General features: G+C 35.9%; 1 protein-coding gene across 1 annotated transcript; it reads left to right on the top strand.

Moving 5' to 3' along the window:
- The first annotated feature begins 1,828 nt into the window (after window positions 1-1,828).
- LOC18036773 (putative leucine-rich repeat receptor-like serine/threonine-protein kinase At2g24130) lies at window positions 1,829-7,370 on the top strand. The gene is made up of 3 exons (XM_024181226.1): window positions 1,829-2,225; window positions 3,959-6,583; window positions 7,051-7,370. Exons 1-3 carry the CDS (start codon window positions 1,829-1,831, stop codon window positions 7,368-7,370), a joined length of 3,342 nt encoding a protein of 1,113 aa, XP_024036994.1.
- Window positions 7,371-10,370: the final 3,000 nt, after the last annotated feature.

The raw sequence follows: 10,370 nt of genomic DNA, 5'->3' as shown, positions 1-10,370 counted from the left end.
TTTAAATTGGAATATTTTTCTTTCTCTCTCTCTCTCTCTATATATATATCTTTTAGTTTATCGCTTATTTTAATAAACTAAAAGTTACACATATATATACCTTTTAGTTTGTTGCTTATTTTAATAAATAAGAGATTCTCTTATTGTAAAATGATTTTTTTTAATATATGTAAAGTAATTTTAGAATAAAGATCCTTGTTTTAATATATGTATCAAGAATCAAATTAAAAGAAATAAAAAATCCACACTCTAATAAAATGTATTTTTCTTGTAGTGAATTACAATTTATGTTTTTTTTAAATTTGTTCCTTATTATATTAAAATAAGAAATTCCTTATTAAAATGAAACTATATGAGTAATTTGGGTTTCTTATTTCAAGACAACATGGACCAAACTAAAAGACAATAAAAAGTAATTATTGGGATCTCCACAATGAGTTCCAATTGATATGATATCCATAAATTAAATAGTAGAATTTAATTATATCAGTTATAAAATGACACAATATTTAGAACTTAACTTGAGACTTAATTTTTGGGATCTCTAATATTATTGGAAGATTTTTTAGGTGCCATTACTAGTTGTTGGCTTTAACCATCATTTTGCAGTCCTATAAAATATATTATCCGCAACCTTAATATTCAAATGATGATAAATTCGAAAAAGGAATTTCAAAATAGATAGCTCTAGAATTTTTAAAAGTGGTATTTGCATAATTTTTATAAATTACAGTTTTATTTTATTTTTTGATAAATTTTAGATTATTATAGTGAATTGACTATTTTAAATTATTCTTTTACTTCTGAATACCTCAAATTACTTCTTTTTTTTATTTCCCAAAAGAAAAGGAAAAGATGGGGTGAATCCAAATTTAAATGGAGTGAGTGAATCAGATGGCAATGCCATACTTTCGAGTTTTAGGCACTTGCAGGTGTTGGATATGCATAACTTAGATGAAGAAAGTGTCACGTTCTATAGCCGAGCAGAAGTATTTGAGGTATCTTAATCTTTCATAAAATGGAAGAATCAAAAAGCTTGCAGATCCATCACTAGGTTGCAGAATTTACAGACACTAAAGCTCAACAATTGTTGCAAGCTGAGAGAGTTGCCAAAAGATAAGAGGAAACTGGTCAGATTTCGACATCTTGAGATCAATAAAACAAAGAATTTGAATCACATGCCATGTGGATTGGGAACTTTGCTATCTCTACATACATTTCTAAGGTCTGCAGCGAGAAAAAACAGTTCTGACTTCAAACAAAGCATTGGGCTACTGACGAGGCCTGACAGAGCGGACAAGCTTTTCCTTATCCCTCAGCCTTGTGCAGGCTAGGTGAACTGTACACGCTAAACAACCTGAGAGGGGGAGCTAGTGATAAAAAATTTGTGTAATGTAGGAAATGCTGCTTCAGAATCTAATGCTGCAAACTTGAGAATGAAGCAATATTTTCAGTCATCGACATAACAATGGGGTCGAAGAGAAAATGCTAATAAAGGTATTATTGATTTAGAGCTGCTAGAAGGCCTGCAACCACATCAAAACCTGAAACAGTTGTTGATATATGGTTATGGTGGTGTAAGTTTTCCAATGTGGATGAATAACGTGGCTTATGTCTACCCAATTTAACCAAAGTTACTATTACTGATTGCAAAATTTTTATCTGGGTGTCTTCCACCACTGAGACAACCCGCTTCTCTCAAATCTCTCCACCTTTATAATCTTGCCGTTCTCGAGTACATAGACCTAGAATTTGCAAAATCAGCGCCAACATCACTTTTTTTTTATGCTTTGAAAGAAAAGCTTGTGAGCTTTTCTGATATCAAGGGATGGTGGAAAGCCAACAAATACTCAGACCATACTTTCCTTGTCTTTCGAAATTGCATATCGGAAAATGCCCAAATCTCATTTCTATTCCGCTTGCTCTATTTATTGCAGAACTGGACCTGAGGATTGTGAGTGAGGAGCTGTTACGGTTGACAATGACAAAAGCAACAGCAGGAGAACCTTCAGCCTGTTCTGCTACTCCTTTGTTCCCTTCTCATTCTGGATTGAAGTCTTTGCGGATGGAAGAGATAATGAATCTTGAATATTTTCCGCAGAAGCAGATTCAGGAACTCACTTCTCTCCAACAGCTTGAGATTTTATCCTGTCCTAGACTAATGAAACTGCCTGAGGGAAGCTTTAGAGGCTTAACTTCACTGCGGATGCTTACTCTACAAGGACGTGATGGCTAATCCACGAGGACGGCATGAAAATTCTCACAACCCAAGGATCATATTTGATGAGAAATGGTTGCAACACAATGAGTACTAAATATTGCAGTTGAAATGATCCTCAGCTCATTCAACAGGTTTTTTTACGTCTGCTTTCAACCCATGTAAGTTTCGTTATGTCAGTATCATTCTTCACTTTCGATGCAATTTTTACAAGTGACAAAATGCACATTACAGGGAGAAAACTAGACTTTAGAGTTGGAATTTCACGACTCCAACATGCAAAAACCTTGGGGGTCGCAGCAATCTCCATTTAGTGCAAAATCAAGACTAAAGATAATCCAGGAAACTCAGGTTGTGATGGAGTTTTCCAGATTTTTGGAGATGAGATATATGATGCATTTGTAAATAGCTGTGTCTGAAAACCTGTTTTTATTGAGGCCAAAGCTGTGATCCTGACTATTGATCTGGCTAAAATAATGCTAGCCTTATATCTAGCTAGAGACCCACTCTATGGCAGTCATCCAGTGCCTGCCAAATTTCTATTGCTTTATTGAGTCATCCCTGAATTTATGATGCTTCTCTTGCTCTATTAGCTTTCACTTGATTCTTGTACTTCATAACTGCATTTTTTCTTAGGTACCCGTTTGGCTCTAAAAATCTTTGGTACTAAGAGCTATTCCCCCTCTTAAAACTGCTTTCTTAACTCTGATACTTCTTCACTTGAAACCCAAATGCTCTGTATCTCCCACAAAGTTGATATTGGAAGTTCACTAGAGAAAGCAAAATTGAAAAAAATCCATTGGCAAATAAGTAATAGCTTTAACTGATTCACTCAACTGTTCACCAAGTTATTGGTTAATATTGTGGCTACTTGTTAAGTTGAACTCTGTTGAACAAAGAATTTTTAACATCTGAAAAGAAAGCTAATAATTTCAAGATTGAGATGGATTGCCTTTTGTTATTAGATATCATGAATTTAGTAGAAGCAAGTATCAAGATTATAATAAGTTCATTGTCTATATCCATCCACGTGGATAACACTGTATAAGCACTGTGCCTGGTACATACACGAGAAAATGTCAACATTACACAATTGGATAACAACCATGGAACACGATAAAGTGTCAACAATAACATCCGATGTAAAGCACAACATCCTTAAAAACAATGATAATCCTAAAATGTCAAAGTGCAATACTACAGAACAGTGAAAAAATCTAAGGGTCTCAGTCACAGCTCAAACTATAGCCAGAATCCTAGAAAGGACTCTGTTCATATGTAAGCTTGAACAGCAATACTTGATAATCAAAAACAAATAAATTTGAATATGAAACATAATAATCGTAATGTATTTAATCTCAGGTACGATGTGTATTATGTATGCGCAGACCCTACGAAAAGAAGAATGAAATAGAGAATCCACAAATCGGCTGCAACTCACCTTGTATCATCTTCTCATGGAGCATCCATTTGAGTTGAGTGGAAAATCTACTCATCATGCATGGTTGCAATAAAATCATGATGAAGATGAAGATAGTGCTTTATTTCCTTCACATCATGATGAAGATGAAGACAGTGCTTTATTCTCTTTACCTATCATGGCCTCGATAGAATTTATCGTTTGAAAATATCTTTTTCTATCTTCAATCACATGCGAACACCTAATGCTTTATCTTGCTCATTCTTTAATAGTTGTCAACTCTTCCTCTGTTAAAAACTTTTGCTTTCAACTACTAACAGGATGTTTGCAAAAGAAAAAGACAATAGGCTCTCATAAAACTTTTTTGGGCTCTTACACTAACTCAAGCATGATCTTCATTAAGACGATTCTTCTACTTCTACTCCAGCATTTGGCTCTATGTTCTGCTCATGCAGGTTTGAATCATCACCAGCACACTCGCCACTCTTTGCTTACAGACAAGGCTGCTCTTCTGGCATTCAAAAGCACCGTAATATCTGATTCAAATTCCACGCTAGCTAATTGGGAGCAGGCTGTTGATGTTTGCAACTTCACTGGTATTACTTGCGATAGAAGCTATCACCGCGTTGCTGAACTAAATCTGCAACGCTGTGGTCTGGTTGGACCTCTCTCGCCTTACATTTCGAATCTCACTGGCCTCCGAGTCCTCATGCTTGTTGACAATCACCTTTTTGGAGCCATTCCACCTGAATTTTCCAAACTCAGACGCCTTCGCCATCTTCAGCTTGATGGGAATAATTTACACGGTCAAATTCCAGAGTCCTTGGCCCTTCTTTCTAACCTCACTTTGGTAACTCTTCATGACAACAATTTAACAGGAATGCTTCCAATTTCGTTCTTTCATAACTGCACTTCACTTAGAAATGTAGACCTATCCCAAAACTTTTTCACGGGCAAGATTCCAGAAGAAATTGGAAATTGTCCAAACCTATGGACCCTCAGTTTATATAACAATCAACTTACAGGACAGCTCCCTGCATCTTTGATTAATACTTCGATGTATAATTTGGATGTGGAGTATAATCATCTTTCTGGTGAGTTGCCTTCAGATATCATGAGCAAGCTGCCATCCCTCACATATCTCCACTTGTCCTATAATAATATGGTTAGTCACGATGACAACACCAATCTGGACCCCTTCTTCAACTCCCTGGGAAATTGCACTGATTTAGAGGAGCTTGAATTGGCTGGTATGGACCTCGGAGGAACATTGCCTGATTCCATAGGCAGACTTAATCTGACACAGTTGTTACTGCAAGAAAACAAGATCACAGGATCAATTCCTCCACATATAGGGAACCTTTCCAATCTCATTTCACTGAATTTGTCGTCTAATCTTCTGAGTGGAACCATTTCAGCAGAGATTAGTTGGTTGTCGCAATTGGAGCAGCTTTTCTTATCACACAACTTATTCTCTGGTGAAATTCCGGCAGCATTAGGTAAACTACATCATCTGGGTCTGCTTGATCTATCGTTCAACAAACTCTCCGGGGAAATCCCAGTAAGTCTAGGAAATTTGGTTCAAATCTATTCATTGTTTCTCAACAACAACCAACTTTCAAGATCAATACCTCCAACATTAGGACGGTGCACAGATTTGTACAAGCTGGACTTGTCCTACAATAGATTGACTGGGAGCATTCCTGCAGAAATATCAGGTATACGGGAAATCAGAATATTTCTAAACCTCTCACACAATCAACTTGAAGGGCCTTTGCCAATTGAGCTTAGCAAACTGGAAAATGTTCAAGAAATAGACCTTTCATCAAACAAATTCACTGGAAATATCTTCATTCAGATATCAAACTGCATTGCAGTGAGGTTGATAAATATATCACACAATGCTCTCCAGGGGAACCTTCCAGATTCACTAGGTGATCTAAAGAACCTCGAAGCAATAGATGTTTCAGGAAACCACTTATCAGGGATTATCCCAATAAGCCTCAACAAAATTCACACCCTTACCTTCATCAATCTCTCTTTTAACGAGTTTAAAGGTATGATTCCCTCTGGAGGTATCTTTAATTCAGCAACAAAAATGTCATTCGTAGGCAACCAGCATCTCTGTGGGACAGTTCCTGGCATGCCCATTTGCCCTCCAAAGCAGCATTGGCTCCATACACGCATGTACTTTATAATATTCGTTTTGGTCATAAGCATATCAGCTTTCTTATCAACAATATGCTTGGTGACTGGGATCCACCGCATCAAATTAATAATTTCATCAGGCAAATCTGAAACAAGAAGCAAGCCAATAACTCCAGAACTGATGCACAATTTCCCAAGAATTACATACAGAGAACTGTTAGAGGCCACTGCAGAGTTTGATGAGCAGAGACTACTTGGGACAGGTAGCTACGGACGTGTTTATAAAGGAATCCTTCAAGATGGAACAGCCATAGCAGTCAAGGTATTACAGTTGCAATCTGGTAATTTTACAAAGAGTTTTAACAGAGAATGTCAAGTTCTAAAGAGGATTCGCCACAGAAACCTCATGAGGATTATAACTGCATGCAGTCTACCTGATTTTAAGGCTCTTGTTCTTCCTTACATGGCAAATGGGAGCTTGGATAGCCATCTGTATCCACATTCAGAGACAGAGTTTGGTTCGGGTTCCTCAGATTTGACCCTCCTCCAAAGGGTAAATATTTGCAGTGACATAGCTGAAGGGATGGCCTATCTGCACCACCATTCTCCTGTAAGAGTTATACACTGTGATCTAAAGCCAAGCAATGTTCTTCTCAACGATGACATGACAGCCCTGGTTTCTGATTTTGGTATTGCAAAGTTGGTGATGACAGTTGGAGTGGGAAATGATGGAGCTGAGAACATGGGAAACTCTACCGCAAATATGTTATGTGGCTCTATCGGATACATGGCACCAGGTACAGATGTTTCCTTTGCACCTGCATACTAGAAACAATAAAAAAGAAATAAAATATTAGAAATGATTAACCCTTTAACTTCCTTCTTAAAGCACAAGTTGATACATTCATAAAAAAACATTTACATATTTTAATTGCAGAAGAAACAATCATTGTCTTTGTCGTGTTAGACTCCTTTTCCGACTACAAAAGAAACAGAAATAATAAAAAATAAAACAAAATTGAACAGGTAACAGCAAAACTCAACTAAACTTGATATTTCTAGAAGCCTCATGAAACAGCACCAAGTATGTAACTGAGCTTCCTTATTTTTCTATTTGTCCCATGAAAAACAAAATATCCTCAAGTTACTCTTTGTGCTCTTTATTATCCAGAATACGGATTTGGATCTAATACATCAACAAAAGGAGATGTCTATAGCTTCGGAATCCTAGTCCTTGAGATGGTGACTAGAAGAAGACCAACAGACGACATGTTTGCTGGCGGGCTAAGCCTGCATAAATGGGTGAAGAATCACTACCATGGAAGGTTGGAAAAAGTTATTGACTCTTCTCTGTTGAGAGCTTCAAGAGACCAGTCCCCTGAAGTGAAAAGAATGTGGGATGTTGCAATTGGAGAATTGATTGAGTTGGGTATTCTTTGCACTCAAGAATCCCCCTCTACTAGACCAACAATGCTCGATGCTGCTGATGATTTGGATCGCCTGAAGAGGTACCTTGGTGGTGATACCACTGCAACATTTGCCTCCTCGCTTGGAATTTCTTATTCTAATCTAGGCGATGACTAACGGTTTACACAATTTCTTGTACAACACATGGTAATGCATTAGTTGTCTACAATAATTTAAGATTGATACTTGCATAGGGATTTTCTTATCATTTGATCAAGTGACGTAGTATCAGGGAATCAGAATAACCAGCACAAATTATCTGGACATAATATTTCAAAAACAGATAGACCACTTAAGAGATTTCACCAGAGTTACAAGACAAATTCATTTATTCATCATAATAATAAAGGCATTAACTTGTATGCGTTTCATAAACTAATATCGAAGAAAAGCACATGCCCAGTAAGATGAATGCTTTACATCTAGAAGATATAATTGCTATCTGCAATCCACAAGCTTGAAAAATTTGAAAATAATCATAGTGTAGTTTTGAAGCATGATGCCTTTCTGCCTCTCTTTGGCTCAAGTGACATCATCTCTCCTCTCCAAAAACTGAAATAAGATATCCATAAACAAAAATGGCATGGTGCACTTTCCAATTGGGACTGAAAGATGATTTAGCATGATAAAGTTAAGTACAAATGGGAAATTAATATAACTTTCTACCAACGATCAAAACATAAATGAATAAAGAAAAAGAGAAGGGGAAATGAGGCAATTATTAGCTCAACTATCTTGTAATCAATAGAACAACAACTTCCGCAAGCATGTTGTAATCGTAATACTTGTGGGTACTTTCCTTAGATGATTTAGCATGATAAAGTTGTAATGAATATAATAAGCACCATTATAATAACAATGAAAATGCCAAAGCTGTAAAGACAAATAACCACAACGATGATAAGCTAAAAATGTAGTGATCTGTGACACAAGGCTCCAATTCACTTTCCAGTTATGATGGGATATTTTCATAATCAGCAAGTAAAATCAAATTGTGGTTGTGTTGTGACCATTGAAGTCACGAATATAGAAGAAGTAACCTCCTTCATTGTCAATGTAAGTACTTAATCATCAGATGAATGTCCTTGAAGACACCTTCTTATTGCTAAATGCTAACCAGAAACTTTTCTAGTGCACTACTGTTGGATATAAAGATAATGAGAGAAGGCTGATTTTGTAGACTGCTGAGTTATGTTTTATTGAGCAACAAAATCATCTATTTATACAGCATAATAAAAATTAAAGTGCAGAAAAATCTGCTACATTTGAACATAATAACTAAGTGCAGGAGAATAGCATGAAGAAGTGGTCATAATCCTAAAAAATAGCAACAAATAAAACTAATTTAGCTTCATGAGTCATTCTAGTCAACATTCTCCTCCTTGACTCTAGAGCTGCATACACCAAGTTTTTGCCTCAAGAATTCATATCTAATCTTTGGAAGTGCTTTTGTTAAGATGTCAGTGATAACTCTATGAAATGAGAGTTATTATGGCACTTTTAGACTTAAATTAATATTACTTAGAGAGTAAATGATATGTTTCTATTGCATTTTTGTTACATTTTGCATAAATAGTCATTTTAGTTTAGTCTTAATGAGTTTTGCTTAATTTAAAGTAATTTGTGCTTAAATTGTGTGTATAATTGTAGGTTTCCAGAAGCTTATAATTTATGGAAGGAATGTTGATGCAATAGGCTGGCAAAAAGGAGGAAGAACATAGCTATAAAAGAATTGAAACAAATTTGGAACAGTGCAGTTGCTATAGCCGTTGCTGTAGCAACCATTGCTGTAGCCGTTGCTGTAGCAATCCTGGAACAACGACAGAGAAAATTTCGTGCGGGATACTTGCGGAATTGCGATCTGCAGTTTCCTAATCTGACTTATGCGCGACCTAGGCTTCCGTTTACCCTAATTTTCAACTATAAAAGAAGCACACATCATAAGGAAAAGGGAGGGCTGTCACCCAAGGAGAAAAACACAAAGAAACAAAAAAAAAAAAAAAACAAGATTCAAGAGAGAGATTGAAGGCTAGACAAGAGGAAAAATTGTAGAGATCAATTGGGAGCTCAATTCTTCTTATCATTCTCTTGTTTTCGTGTTTTCTATTTATTCATGGGGATGTGTTTCATGGCTGAAACTTTATTCTTTATTTTTCTTTTACAAACTATGAACTAAATTTATTTGTAGTTGAGTGATAAACAATCTTGATGGTTTATTGACTAGAAATATGTGTTGTTGCATGTTTGCTGTAGCAGTTTGTTTTGATAGTATTTATTTTATTCGTTATTTTGGTTGATCACCCATTTAATGATACTAGCTAATGAAGAGCCGCAAAAGGGCATATCTTAGTGGAACATATCAGAACAATACTTGATCTTAAATTGAGTTTCCCGGATTGAGTTTTACTTGAGTCCCAAAAGGGTCATGCTTGATTTAAGATTAGTGATGAACTAGACATAAGGATTCACCTTGTAGGATAAATAGAACCTAAGCGTGTAATGCTATATCTTATGTTGGCATAGCAACTGATCACTGTTAGGTTGCATATAGATATAAGATATCCAATATGCGACGGTTGAGGATACATAAGGATTCTGCCCAGTGCTGTAGCAAATACTGCAGCAACCGAGCCAACCATTAGAAAATAGTCAAGACCATTAAGAGAGTTTATTCACTCAACTACTGTATATTCTTGTTGTTTTTATCCTTGAGTTTGACATGATAATCTACTTTGTTGCATTTTATTTATTGTGTTTTTATTTTAATTAGTAAATTAGTTTCATTAATTATTTATCTTAATTTAGACACAAAATCTGCACCGTTAAGATTGCTGTAGCAAATCTGATAACATTAATCCCTGTGGAGACGATCTTGAATACTCATCACTTTATTACTTGTTGTGTACACTTGCACATTGACACCAATAGCATTAGTATTTATACACCAACAGTCAGCACTTTGATTTTCTGTTTTGTAGTAAATCACCTGCCCTTCTCCTCTCTTTGTACCTCTCTTAGAAAATAAAGTTTTATCTTGAAGTATTTTGTTTTGCCATGGAACGCTGGATTATTAGTAATTGAAATTGCAGCTTGGTTGTCCATAAATATTTGTGTGCC

The sequence above is a fragment of the Citrus clementina genome, unplaced genomic scaffold (assembly GCF_000493195.1).
Source record: "Citrus clementina cultivar Clemenules unplaced genomic scaffold, Citrus_clementina_v1.0 scaffold_7, whole genome shotgun sequence".
NCBI classification, from domain to species: Eukaryota; Viridiplantae; Streptophyta; class Magnoliopsida; order Sapindales; family Rutaceae; genus Citrus; species Citrus x clementina.
This window is presented reverse-complemented; position numbering and strand designations above follow the sequence as displayed.

What these genes read in the sequence shown, in the direction of transcription:
- LOC18036773 (XM_024181226.1), top strand. Translation starts at nt 1,829, where the DNA reads ATGGTGGAAAGCCAACAAATACTCAGACCATACTTTCCTTGTCTTTCG. An exon ending in GATGCTTACTCTACAAGGAC is followed by an intron (nt 2,226 to 3,958) that starts GTGATGGCTAAT and finishes AACTACTAACAG; the next exon opens with GATGTTTGCAAAAGAAAAAG. An exon ending in TATCGGATACATGGCACCAG is followed by an intron (nt 6,584 to 7,050) that starts GTACAGATGTTT and finishes GAAGACCAACAG; the next exon opens with ACGACATGTTTGCTGGCGGG.